Consider the following 12,756-nt stretch of genomic DNA (forward strand, 5'->3'; position numbering starts at 1 on the left):
CCTGCTGTTAAGAACAGCTTCATGCCCAGGGTAACGTAACCACAGCCAAGAGCTCCTCAGCTGCCTACTGACGCCACGCTGGCAGAAGCTCTGGGTACCGCTCCTCCAGAAGAAAGCAACTTTCTGATGTGCAACTGAGCTGTTACTACATCATTTTAATTTCAGCTCCACTAACTCTTTCGATAATGAGCCGAGAAAGAAAAAATAATCCATGCCAAGACAGAAATGCTACTAGAGCAAACAAGGCACAGTTCAACACATGAAAGCACTGTTCAAAAAATAAATGTTGAACTCCAGCAGATCAAATGGGTTTAGCAAGATGGTTTTGAGGAGGAGAAGGAACAGAGTGCTCTGAAACTCTCAGCACACACAACAGCTCGTGTCAGACAAGCACCCAGATTTCTTAGATCCTATATTCAATTGATTACAGTGAGAAGAAACCACTAATAACCTGCACCAAGCCAAAGTATATCTGTAGGAGCACTATTGCAAGTATTGAGATCAAGATATTCAGGCTTGGCAATTTTTGTTGCGTTTGATTTTGTTTGTTTCCAGACAAGCACCAACTTCTCACCTTTATTTTTCCCCTCTCATAGCAGTATTCCTCTATCTCCAGTTAAAGAAACATTTTTAAACAAACCAAGAAAGCAGGTTCTCTATTCCCAGGTACCAATTCACATTTCATAGAAATACAAACCTTATTTATTCTCTCACATACTTTATGTATACAGTTCCTATATGTACAACAGTGAATTAAGCCAGCAGCCACATTCGGGCTTCTAGTAACGTGATGGGGTTAAAGCTGCTAAATGATCTTGAAGTCATCTAACAGTCAGAAACTTATTTGTGTCACTGCCGGAGCAGCAGTTACAACAATCGAGCCTTCACTCAAGAAACCTGGAAACACTGAGGTTGTACATTTTCAGCATCTGTTCTGGCACAGGTCAAGTTGTGGAAGAACAGTAAGTATTTTCAACTAGCAGCTTACACTCGACAATGTTTTGAGCTGGTGTTTAAGAGGCATGTTGATTGTTTAAAAAGAAATGACAAAAGTAAATTATTTCAGCAGAAGGAAATTACTCTGCTTACTAAAAAAATAAAAGAAGATATGAATACCATTCAAAAATCTTTTAAATAGTTAGCCTTATTCTGCAGTAAAAAAAAAAAAAAAAGGTTGGTGATTACAAGACCCATATAGTACATCTGAGAGTATATAAAGTTATGAGAAAATTATCAGTGTAAATCACTTCAATGGTACCCTGTACGTTAACTGACTCAGTGAAGTTGACAGAATACATCTACTGGCTAAGGGAATATTTAGACACATCAAATCACAGACACATCAAAAAAACAGTTCTACTTAAGTGTCATTTCCTCTTTAGAAGCCCTCAAACATTTATTTTTACACACAGAAGCACACACACACTTAAAGGTCAAAGAAGAGACTTACAAGAATCCTGAAGAAAGGATCTGCTTACTGACTCAGAAAACAAGCAACTCCTATAAAGCCTTCAAAGGTCCAATGAAGAAATCATTGTTCCAGTCACTGTTTAAATACAGTAGAGTTTCACTTACACTGTTCATACCCTAACAACTGACCAGCTTACTCATTTTCACGTCCCACGTGCAAGAATAGACACACCAAATAACTAAAAATCAAGTTAATTGTAAAATTAGGGAGCCCCTCACTTTCCTTTCATACCAAATGAGCCAACTTGAATAGCGTGCCAAGGAATTACCCTGCAAAGACTGCTTAGCAAGTCATGAAGTCAGGCAGCAGCGTAACGTTACATGAACATGCTTTCATTAAAAGCAGTAGTAAAACTTCACTGCCTCACCCCTAAAACATAGGGACAGGTACAACAGACGGCATGCCCTGTTTGATGTAGAGGTGGCCAGGGCAGATTTACTCTGAAGAGCTAACTGGTGAAGCTTCATCTTTGATTCTTGATTAATATCACCAGAATTTTACCAACCACAAATTCTGAAAATAGATGAAAAAAAAAAAAAAAAAAAATCCCAAAAAACACCAATCCCAGCAGACATCTAAAAATAAATGTGTTACCTGGTATTTGAGAGCATTCAAATGAGTTCAATATCCTTCACGACCCACTACTTTGCCAAAACTATTTACATTGCTTTACCTTTTACAGAACTGACCACTACAATAAAAAAAGAAGAAAATATTTTTATTAATAATGTAATATGGGAAAAATTTAGAAAAACATACATAGAACTCCCTCAATAAAGAAACATACAATATCAAAATATGCCAGAGTTAGTATATTAAAACAATTTCTCTCTAATAAGAGTTTCAAGTAATGCAACCATAAAAGAATTTGGCTAAAAGTAATGTATATATACTGAGATGCTTTCTGTAATAGTCCTCTAAGAAATTAAAGGAAAGCAGCACTAGATCTGTTGTACTACAGACATATTTAGTAAATATATTAAATGTATTTATATAATAAAAACTGTCCTGCACATTTATCACTTTCTGTATCCCCCTCTATGTGGCAGTCATCTCTTCAATTCTATGACACGACTCTGCCCAAAAAGGGACACAAAAGGAAACAAATATAACATCACTGAAGAAAAGAAAGAGACCTAAGCCTGCAAGAGACAGCTTGTTGGGAAGCCCAATTAACGTGAAGCAAAGAATTCAGCACTCTTTCTTAAGTCTTTATTTTTCTGGAACATGGAAAAGGCAGCTTATCTTCTCTGCATCAGGATGCCAGGTTCCTGCTTGCTAGTTGTAAGCAAATGCTTTCAGCCAAGTAGCTTGAAGTTAACAGGGCTACCAATAGCATTCACGCTGCTTGCACTATTAAAACACCAACATATGTTATTAGGCTCACTTTTGAATTACTTTCTTTGAATAGTCCCAAATTATTTTCTGTCATTAAACTTACTTATGGGAATATCATCCTTCAGTTAAAAATGAAGCCCTGCTTTAATAGGTAGATTCCAAACAAATAAAAATTCTCATTTCATTAATCTTACTATTTGCATCTTTCCCCATAAATAATCAGATTATAGTACATATTTTACAATTAGGAGAAAAATACCTTAAAATTCCATGAGATAGTGTTTGAAAATCCAGTAACGAAATTATCTAGTGTACAGCTAAATGAGCTGCGTGGTCTACACCCATATTATGCCTAATGAAGAATGAAATTATACGCAAGTAGAACTATTGCATTTATTTCAAAATGCTGCTCTACCAACTATGACACTCCAGTCCTACTACTTTAGCCTACAGTAATCAATATTACAAAGCATTCATGAAAAATCTCTTGGGTCGGGGGATAAACAAAGTTAGTGTTTTGATGGAAAATTTGATTTGTGTGTCTTGTAAAAAGCAAAGGCACTACATCTTAAAGTTTATTTAAATAAAGCCTGTAACTTGGCCAGCCAAGTTACAGCATATACCTAAATACCCTCCATCTAGCTTTGCAGCTGACTTTCTAAACACATTGTAATAAGTGTCGATCAGCTTAAGTTACAAATAAAATAGTCACTTTTTTAATTGAAGGAGTTATACAGCTACAATATTTAGCCAAGCTCATTTGAACATAATTTATTTTCAACCACACCATGAGAGTTCAAGTTATAGGACAAACTGGAATTCCTTGGTATAGGCCTTGTTTTAAGAAGTGGTCAATCAGACATTGAAATAATTTAACTACTATGTCATCATTTTGACAGTCAATTTGCATACCAATTTTAAAATATGTTCTACATATTTTATTAATCTCTTGAAAGAAGTATCAGCTCTGAAACTTAGCTCTATTTTACTGTTTTGGAAGAAAATATTTCAGTTTTTTAAGTTGTTTCTTATATGAAGTAACTTCCTGGGGTTCTAATTGTAGCTGTGTTATCACAATTACATAAATCGCATGAAGGTTATCACTACCATAATCACAGCATTCCTACAAGCTGCAGCAGCCTTCAAGAACAATGGCACTAAGCACGTCAGCAAACAAGTCCCTGTCTCATTCGAATGATCTGTAGTAAAGCAGCTTGGACATCTTCATCCATGTGACCCTAGAGCAAGCAAACACTTAGTTAAAAGGTAAAATAGAAAAGAGTACCATAAAATGTCAGCCCTTCATAAGCTCATATTAGGAGATTCTTCAAAATTGCTCAAAAGTCTTAACTCACTGCTGTATTTTTATCATTCTTTAGATATATCTGAAATGCTTTAGGAACTCTGTTACAGTTTTCTCACGTGAGAAAGAATGGTCTGCCTTTCTGACCCAGTAGAGTCTTGTACGAAAATATGATTTGGGGGAAAAAAATAATACTGTTCCTGTTCTCTGGAAGCAACAGCTTGCTGCTGTAGCAGTGGTCCTTCTTTTGTACACTTAAGTATCTGAAGCCACAACACAAGTTAGTTGCTCAGCTCTTCACTCAGTGAGAGCCACTCAACAGGCCTGCATAGAGATTTCCAGCTTCTACTTGACTTCTCTCCTGCATTACCTGGGATAATGCAGAATTGATATGCTCACATCACCAGACATCATCATCCTCAAAGCAGGTTCCTGCTATATATAATCACACTGTAGACAAATGGCCAAGAGAACACAGCATGGCAAGACTACAGTCGTATTGTGCTTTTTCGTGGGATCAGTCCATTCTCTCAACTTCAAAATTAAAACTCTCAGCTTCAAAACAGGTTGCTAATTTTAAGAGCTAATTAACAGATGCTAATTTCAAGTTTATTTGACGTCTTCTAGCATGACAGGTGGAAATGTTTTAAGAATCTCTACATCCAGATGACACAGTAAAACAATCTGAACTTGGGACTATCATACCTGTACAGCACTAAGAAGATGTGTCCGATAAACTGAAACTACCTCTTGATGCTGCCTTTTAGCATCCTATAAAAGGAAGACAAGAAAAAGAAATGAAGTCATTAAATCAATACCTATTCTTCCCATTTCCAGCTTTGTTGCCTTGGTTCTGCACACTTGTATACTAGCCAAAGAATTTCAAGGTTAAAGTTAGCTATATCCCCTCCACTAATCAGGGAAAGCCACTTTTTCACCGGTTATTTGCAGCACAGTAATTTTGCTGAAAGACTGTCAGAGACAGGCTGACCTAGCGTATCAGCCCAGGTGCTAAAACAGAAAAGCTGTTCACCAACAGCATTAACCATCTGTTTAAAAAAAACAATTCAAGCATGCTTTGGCTTACCTTACAAGGGCGAACCTTGCAAATACTATTGAAGATGCATCCTATTTCTGATCAGATATACTAATACCTGACTTTGCTCACATACGTAGCTTTAATTATGAGCTTTACTGAAGTCACAGGAGCCAAAAATGCATGCATTTGTGCACAAAACCACAGCACTTACCACAAAGTGTTCCCCTCTATTGTTAGTGCTTAATGGTAAGTAACACATTTCACAACATTTGCAGACAAGAGAACAGAAAATAACCAAATCCATTAAAAAAGGACCACCTTACTTTCTTTCAGAGTGAGAAAATACACGGTTGATCTTTTTTTTTTTTTTTTTGTAAGAAATATTAACATGGAACTAGCATACAGAAATGGTCTTGGCATGAACTATAGCAGCATCTTTCCATATCTCCTAAGCACAAGTTCTCTGTGCCCATTTCATCTGGAAGAGTTCCTAAACGTTGCAACTCTAGCATGCAGAAAGAAGCAAACAGATTTACAGACAGAAGTAGTCAGAGAAAAAAACAAAAGCACATTTATGAATATTCTACTGTTCCTCATAGCCTAAGCACACTGTGCTCTACTGACCGCATACTACAGAAGAATCACTGTAAGCAGCGTAATTGTGTGTCGGACAACACCTTGCAGAATTACTTACAGCTAGCTGTTGTTGCAGTGTTTTTACTTGGTTCTGAAGCATTTCAACCTGCTGGTTCTGCCTCTTGGAAGGAATCCCACTGGTGTACGTAAGCTGAGACAAGCCATTAAGAGCTTGTTTTAACCGCTCCACATCATTAAGCAGTTCTGTAATCTTTAAAAGAAGCACATCAAAAAAAAAAAACTCATAAGGATGCCTCATTGAAAAAGCGATATTAACTTTAAAAAGTCTGGTGAAGATTGGCAACCACTGAAGAGTTGCTGTCCTGGCATGCCATCATACTGGCTAAGAGATGGGGGGGGGGGGGGGGGCGGTGAGGGGAGAGATCTTTCGTACAGAACGTACCAAAGTATATTAACACTTGGAAACCAAAGACAGGAATATACTTTTTGTATTTAAAAGACAACTGTAAACATTCAAGTCACCAAACTGATGGAAGAATGAGCTTGTACCCGGGATTCTGGAACTCAGGTTGGTAGTTTTATAGGGTTGACCACAACATACGATACCAAAAACTAACAAGGAATTAGAAAAACTTAGCATAATGCTGCCAAAGCCAGGACTTCAGCTTTGCAGATTTGGGCCTCACCTGCATACCTAATGCCCAATACACCGTCATACTTGAACAGCTACATAACTGCATCTGAAACCTAGTTCTTTGCCACTACACTAAAAGTGTTAGGACCGTTAACTATCTGACAGCCTACCTTGTTATCCTTGGCTTCCACCTGCTTTGCCGACTCCTGTATTCTCTTCTGCAAGTCAATAATTGTCATCAGTGATTTATCACACCTTTCTTTCTGGTCTTTAATTTCTTGCTCAATACTGCAACTCCGTAACTGAAGCAATTCCTTTTCATCTTTTAAAGAAAGCTCGTTCTTTTTAGCTTGCAAAGCCTCTTCACATGCTTCCTCATACTTTTTATTTACACAAGACAAATCTTCAGCTATACTATTAATTTGGGCCTCCAGAGTACTTTTCATGGATTTGTATTCTGACATGTCAATCATTTCTTTGCTCTCCAGGTCTGTTACAGCTTGTCGATTAAGCTGAATCTCAGCCTGCAACTTCAGGATTTCCTCATTTTTAACTTGGTTTTCACCCTCCTTTTCTTTTAAGCTGTTTTTGGTTGCTTTGATTTCTTGTTCTAGCATTTCCTTCATTTGTGTATATTCTACCAAAGATATTGAAGATTTTTTTAGATCCAACAGCTCCTGCTGTAGTTCTCCTACTTTTAGTGTCTCTTTGTCATAACATTCCTTCTTTCTTCTGAGGGCTTCCTTCAGATCCTCTATAGTGTGACCAAGCGCCTTCTTCAAGGCTTCAATTTGTTCCACTGAAAGGTGCTGACCCTCCATAGGAGCCTGCAGAGGTACGGTCTGCTTGGCACTCTCCTGCAGCTCACCTTTCTCTTCTTTGTTGCCTGTATATTTCTGCAGCAGTTCTCTCAGTTGCTTATTCAGCTCCTCCATTTTGCTTGCAAACATTTTTTCCAATTCATGGGATTTCTCGGCAAGGATATAGTTCTGTTGCAAGTCATTTTGGATGGACAAAATGCCATTTCTGAGCTTTTCATTCTCCTCTTTGTACTTCATGTTTTCCTCCTCACTTTCTCTGCACTTCTGCACCTGTTCCTGTAACTGTGCTTTTAATTCTTTCACTGTAGCTTCAAAGCTTTGTTCTCGGTCTTCAAAGGAGGCAACTGGGGCATATCTTGATTTAATGCACTCTTGAATTGTGTCAAGTTCCTTCTTTTGGGCTTCAATTTCTGCATGTAACTGTAAGATTTCTTCTTGACCCCTCTTATATTCAGCCATTATTGCAGCATTGTTTTCCTGAAGTTCCTGCATGCTTTTATTTACAGTAGTCACTTTGGCTTCATGATCTTTTAAGCTTATATACTCAGTTTGTAATTGATTCTGTAAAAGTTTCACCTTATTTTTCAAGGTTCCATTTTCTTCATTTACCCTCACAAATTCTCGCTTTATCTCTTCAGTTTTTTCTTTCAGATCTGACAGCTCCCTATTAGTCTCTTCTAGTGTGTTATTCAAAACTGTTTTAATCTCTTCATGTGTTGTAGCCAAAACATACTGATCCCTGAGAGTTTCTCTTATGACTGTGTTTTCAGACACTAGTTTGCACATTTTTTCTTGTTCATCATCATATTTTTTCTGAAGCTCAGCAAGCTGATTTTCAAGTTCAATACCACTAGATTTTAGAGCTTCCATTTCTTTTTTGTGCTGCTCCGGAGACAGGTACACAGCTTGGAAGTGGCTGATGTTCTCACTTAAGTTGTTCTTCTCCACCAGTAATTTTTCAGCTTCTGCTCTGCTTTCATTGTACTTTTTAGTTATTTCAAAAAGCTTTTTGGTCAGATCACCAACAGTCACATCACTTGTTTTTTTCAATTCTTCGTGAATTTTTAAAGGCACATTCTGGCTTTTTATTTCAGTTTTTAGCACTTGGATTTGTTGTTTAAGCATCTTGTTATCAACCTGAAATCTTTCAAGTTCCTTCTGCAGAGCCTGATTCTTCTGTGATAATTCAGAAATTGTTTTTCCAAGTTCCTCACTTCTTTGCTCAAATCCACTCCTCATTTGTTCATGGTCTTCTGGCTTTATACGCTGAGCAAGTTTAGCTTTCTGACTCTCAGCTTCCTTCTTCAAAAGGCGAATCTCTGCCTGCAGTTTTTCATGCTCTCCTTCCATCTCTGCTAACTTCCTTGCTTTCTCATTCACTTCGTTTGATAACACACTCTTCATGTTTTCAAATTTCTCTGAAGTTACAGAGTGGGCTAACTTTGCTGCTGTTTCTTTGAGCCGTCCTTCTAACTCCAGGACATTTTTTCCCTTTTTATCTCGCTCCATCTCCAACTTAACAAGTTCCTTCTGCAACCTTTTATTCTCTTCTACCAGCCTTCCTTCATCTCTCTTAAATTCTGCCACTAGCAATTCATTCTGCTTAATCTGGTTCCTTAGTTTACCCACCTCAGCGGAGGCTCCTTCATACTTTGTTTTCATTTCTTTCAACTGATCCTTCAGCTCCTCTGTTAGCTTACTGTTTCCCGAAGCAGCTTCGTTAGTCAAGTGATCTTTCAGAGCAAGAAAGTGGGTCTGCATTTGCTTAACTTTGCCTTCCGAGTCAAACATTCTCTTCTGTACATCTTTTAAAGCATCTTCCAGTTGTTTTATCTGTCCGTCGGATTCCTCCTTGGTTCTTTCACATTCTGATGCCAAAGCTTTACATTCAGATACCTTGTGAGACAGTTCTCTCTGCAATTTGCTTATTTCTTCTTTTGCTGCACCATAGCAGGTCCTCATGTTGTCAAGCTCTTTCTTTAAAGTTTCCTTCTCTGAACTGGATGATTGGTTAGGCAGGGACAGCTCCAGGGGTCTCAGCATAGACCTAGACTGAAGATAAATTGGCACAAAAGTAGATAAACACTTACAGATTTCACAAGTCATGCACACATGCATTGTCATATTCATAACTACCTTATATCTATGCTGATATGAGCATAAAATTTTCAGAGCTTTTTTTTTTTAAATACACTATTCTATTCCTGCCCATACTATAAAACACATTTCAGCTTTCAACAATAAAAATTGATTATAATTCTAGTTATTTTTTCCCAGTCATCAGACATTACTGACATTAAAATGCAGGTACAGTACATTCATTTTATTTTCCCTCATTATTCATATTTAATCATACATCTGCTCAAAGAAATTAAATTTAGTAAGCGTTCCCTCCCTCAAGCAGATGAGAACAACACTAAAAAGGAATCGGAAGAGACTGAGTATGTCATGGTTAGCAGGACCTCGTCTCAGAAATGATTGAAGAAAACAGTCATTTTATTCCCCAACCAGTAAAGGCTATAAGAACTTTCGCTGTTCTGCTATGAGGTCTTCACTGCCAACCTTCACTTTGCTATCAGGCACTATGGTCATTACATGGCACAGACCTGTTCTGAGGAACTCAGTCGTGCTCCAAGCACTTACTACTTTCAGGTCACTTCCTGACACGATGAGCTTAAAGCCACTTATTTCCTGCTTGGGACAGGGTTTGGGTTTTTGGCTGGGTGATTTTTGAAGGCTGCTAGCTATCAGCAAACAAAATTGCCACAAAATTATTAAGTTGGCAGGAAAATAAAGTCTTATGAATTGTAACTGAATTTAAAGCAGGAGAAAGTTATGGAGATGAAAAACCAATCATATTTGGAAGTGTGAGTGCTAACCCAGCAATATGCTGATTCAGTTTTAAAAATGCCCATTACAAACCATTCAGTATTGGTATCTTCACAGTATTTAAAGCTATTTCACATACATAACTCTAGAGGGCACCAGCTGTTAAAAAAACATAGCAAGGCTAGTATATAAAATTTTGTATTCAGAAACAGTTTAATATACATGCATTTATGACCATATTTAGTATTCCCAAGCATAACTACCTTAGAGTTTCTCTTAGAAAAAATATTTATTACCTGTGACTCCACAGCAAACACTTGACCTTGCTTAAGTAATAAATCTTCTTTTCCTATATTTTCAAAGAAAATAGCATTTAGTCTGTTTAAAAACAGTAACGCAAATCACAAGAGCTATGTTTCTCCTTCCTGATTTTATTCTCTTTAATGCAACTGTGCTATGTAGGTTGGTATTTAAGTATTCGGTATTAAAGTTAAATCACATGGGAAGTCTGGACAAACTCCTCTAAAAGAAAAGATATATCCCTACCATCCCAGGCCAGGTATCATTTTGCAAGACAGTCACGAGAGCCACCTTGAGCTAGCTGCATGGCTGCTAAAGAGAGCAACAGGGAAAAGCATCCCTTTGCACTACAAATAAATGATCCAGGCAGACAAACACTTCTCACAACGGCTCATGTCAGTCAGATGAAGCAACATTTTAAGCTACCTAACAGCAAGACAGGCCTGTAACCAAGTTAGATGTAAAAGACTTCAGTTCCTGGAAATGGAACCCATTTCTAACAGAAGTGTAGGCTGAGGTACTGCGTTTAAAGTTGTGCTCCAACTTGCCTACAGTAAGCCCTGATGATGACCATAGCTTTCTTGTTCAGCAGAAGCAAATCACAGACATGAGCCAGAGTGCTGTTTATGAAGAATGGAAAGACTCCGTTTGGAGCAGAGACCTTGCTCAGCTTGTTTTTCATGCTACTAGAAGACATGCCATAGTTACAACACAGACTTCATGAGACCACAATCACTTGTGAGTAAGAGTGATCAATAATGCCCTAGAACTCAGGTACAAACACAAGTGGGCCCAGCTGCATGCCTTCTGAGGTCTGCAGTGCGGAAAACCACATTATGTTTGTCTATAGTTAAAACAAAAAGGAAAAAAAACACTGTTTTCTAACACTGCATCATGCGTAGCAAATTTAAGAACTATACTTACTATTTCCAAAGTTACTTCCAGATGCCACAAAGTCAACCTAAAAGCAAACAGCAGGAAATATAAAAAATAAAGCTTACGTCAAATTTTTACCATGTTTAAGCTATGGATCAAAGAGCAGAGAAAGCTTTTCAAATTAGATAACAAACTTAAAATTGTTGAAAGGGTTAAGTGTTTATTACATTAAATATCAAGTATCTCACTACATTTCAAATCAGTTAACGTACTTCATAATATTTGAGTTTAGCTTTCAGAGCTTCGATAGTTCTTAAGCTTTCTTCCTGCTGTTTTTCCTTGGTAGTTAGGATTTTCTTCAATTCATCTTTCTGAAAGAGAATAAAAAGTGCCAAATAGCCAAAGCCACAGGAATAGACAGATTCATAAAATCTCAAGCAACTTTTAAAAAGTAGTTTAGGGAGAACTTCAACCAAAATTAGCACTGAAAGAATCCTCGAATTCTTCGTTTTAAAGTTCTTCTACAAAACTGCTCATCTACAAGGACAGTCTCGAAGAAAGAGTCAAGGGAACATGTACCAATATCATGTGCAATCGTTCAGTTTATTCGCATTTATTAGCCTTGCATTGATGAAAGTCACTACTTAAACAGATACTTACAACATTAAGTCTGCTTTAGAGGTGAGATAGGAATTAGAATATATTAGTTGTAGTAATACAAATGCTATACAGCTGTATGAACTGAGAACATATCACTAGATATTTTGTTTAGCATTTATATATAGCTTTTCTTTTCTCTAATTTTAAATACCGTTTCTTAAATGCAATATACATTTCCCCTATTTCACAGTTCTCTTACACTTTAAGGCGATATAATCATACCTCATTTTCAAGATCATCTGCAAACATTTGCTCCTGCAAAAATAACAAAAATCCCCCCACAAATCATTTTTAAAATAATGTTTTCAAGGGGCTTATACACAGTTCATTAGCTGATGAGTCTACCCCAGTTTCTAATACTACATCCTTCCGATACACTGTTCCCCTCACATTTACCACCTAACCTCTGGCAAGAGAAAAAAATAAGGATGTTTGTCAAAACACTGTCTCTTGACATACATACTAAGCAAATAGAATACCTTTTCAGTTATCTAGACCATATGCCATTGAGGTAGAAGAGTGGAGTTCTTCAGTTAAAAATTGCTGGTTTTTGAATGCGAATAGTAAACAGGAGGAATGGTTTGGTTGGGGGGGGCGGGGTGCGTTGTTTGTTGAGGAGGTGGGAGGGGGCCGGTACGAAATGGGAATTCAAATTTCAGAGAGCGATCCCATATTGAAAACCCCTTCCCCACCCACTTTTGCCAACTGAAGAGTTTTTGCTCATTTTCCACTTAAACTAACAACTGGAAAATAAGCAGTGGCTGTAAGTACCTGCACACAACACCTACATTTAAATGGCAGATTAAGTTTACTTTCCAAATTACAATATACCAGAATACCTCATGGTTCCTACTACATTAAGCAGTATAGCTATAAATGCTATTGCTC

General features: G+C 37.4%; 1 protein-coding gene across 4 annotated transcripts in view; it reads right to left on the bottom strand.

The window, feature by feature from the left end:
* Positions 1-2,170: 2,170 nt before the first annotated feature.
* Positions 2,171-12,756, bottom strand: part of UACA (uveal autoantigen with coiled-coil domains and ankyrin repeats) — a 31,898-nt gene continuing 21,312 nt past the window's right edge. For 2 of the 4 annotated variants that reach the window (XM_035568955.2, XM_035568958.2), the window contains 8 exons: positions 12,091-12,123; positions 11,481-11,579; positions 11,257-11,293; positions 10,329-10,381; positions 6,553-9,255; positions 5,846-5,998; positions 4,818-4,883; positions 2,171-4,047 (listed from right to left, as the gene is read on the bottom strand). In XM_035568955.2, the coding sequence (XP_035424848.1) occupies positions 3,976-4,047; positions 4,818-4,883; positions 5,846-5,998; positions 6,553-9,255; positions 10,329-10,381; positions 11,257-11,293; positions 11,481-11,579; positions 12,091-12,123 (3,216 nt within the window). In that variant the 3' untranslated portion in view covers positions 2,171-3,975. The remainder of the gene's footprint in view (positions 4,048-4,817; positions 4,884-5,845; positions 5,999-6,552; positions 9,256-10,328; positions 10,382-11,256; positions 11,294-11,480; positions 11,580-12,090; positions 12,124-12,756) is intronic. The other 2 variants (XM_035568957.2, XM_035568956.2) reach the window with 1 other exon arrangement.

The sequence above is a fragment of the Cygnus atratus genome, chromosome 11, assembly GCF_013377495.2.
Source record: "Cygnus atratus isolate AKBS03 ecotype Queensland, Australia chromosome 11, CAtr_DNAZoo_HiC_assembly, whole genome shotgun sequence".
In the NCBI taxonomy this organism is placed as follows: Eukaryota; Metazoa; Chordata; class Aves; order Anseriformes; family Anatidae; genus Cygnus; species Cygnus atratus.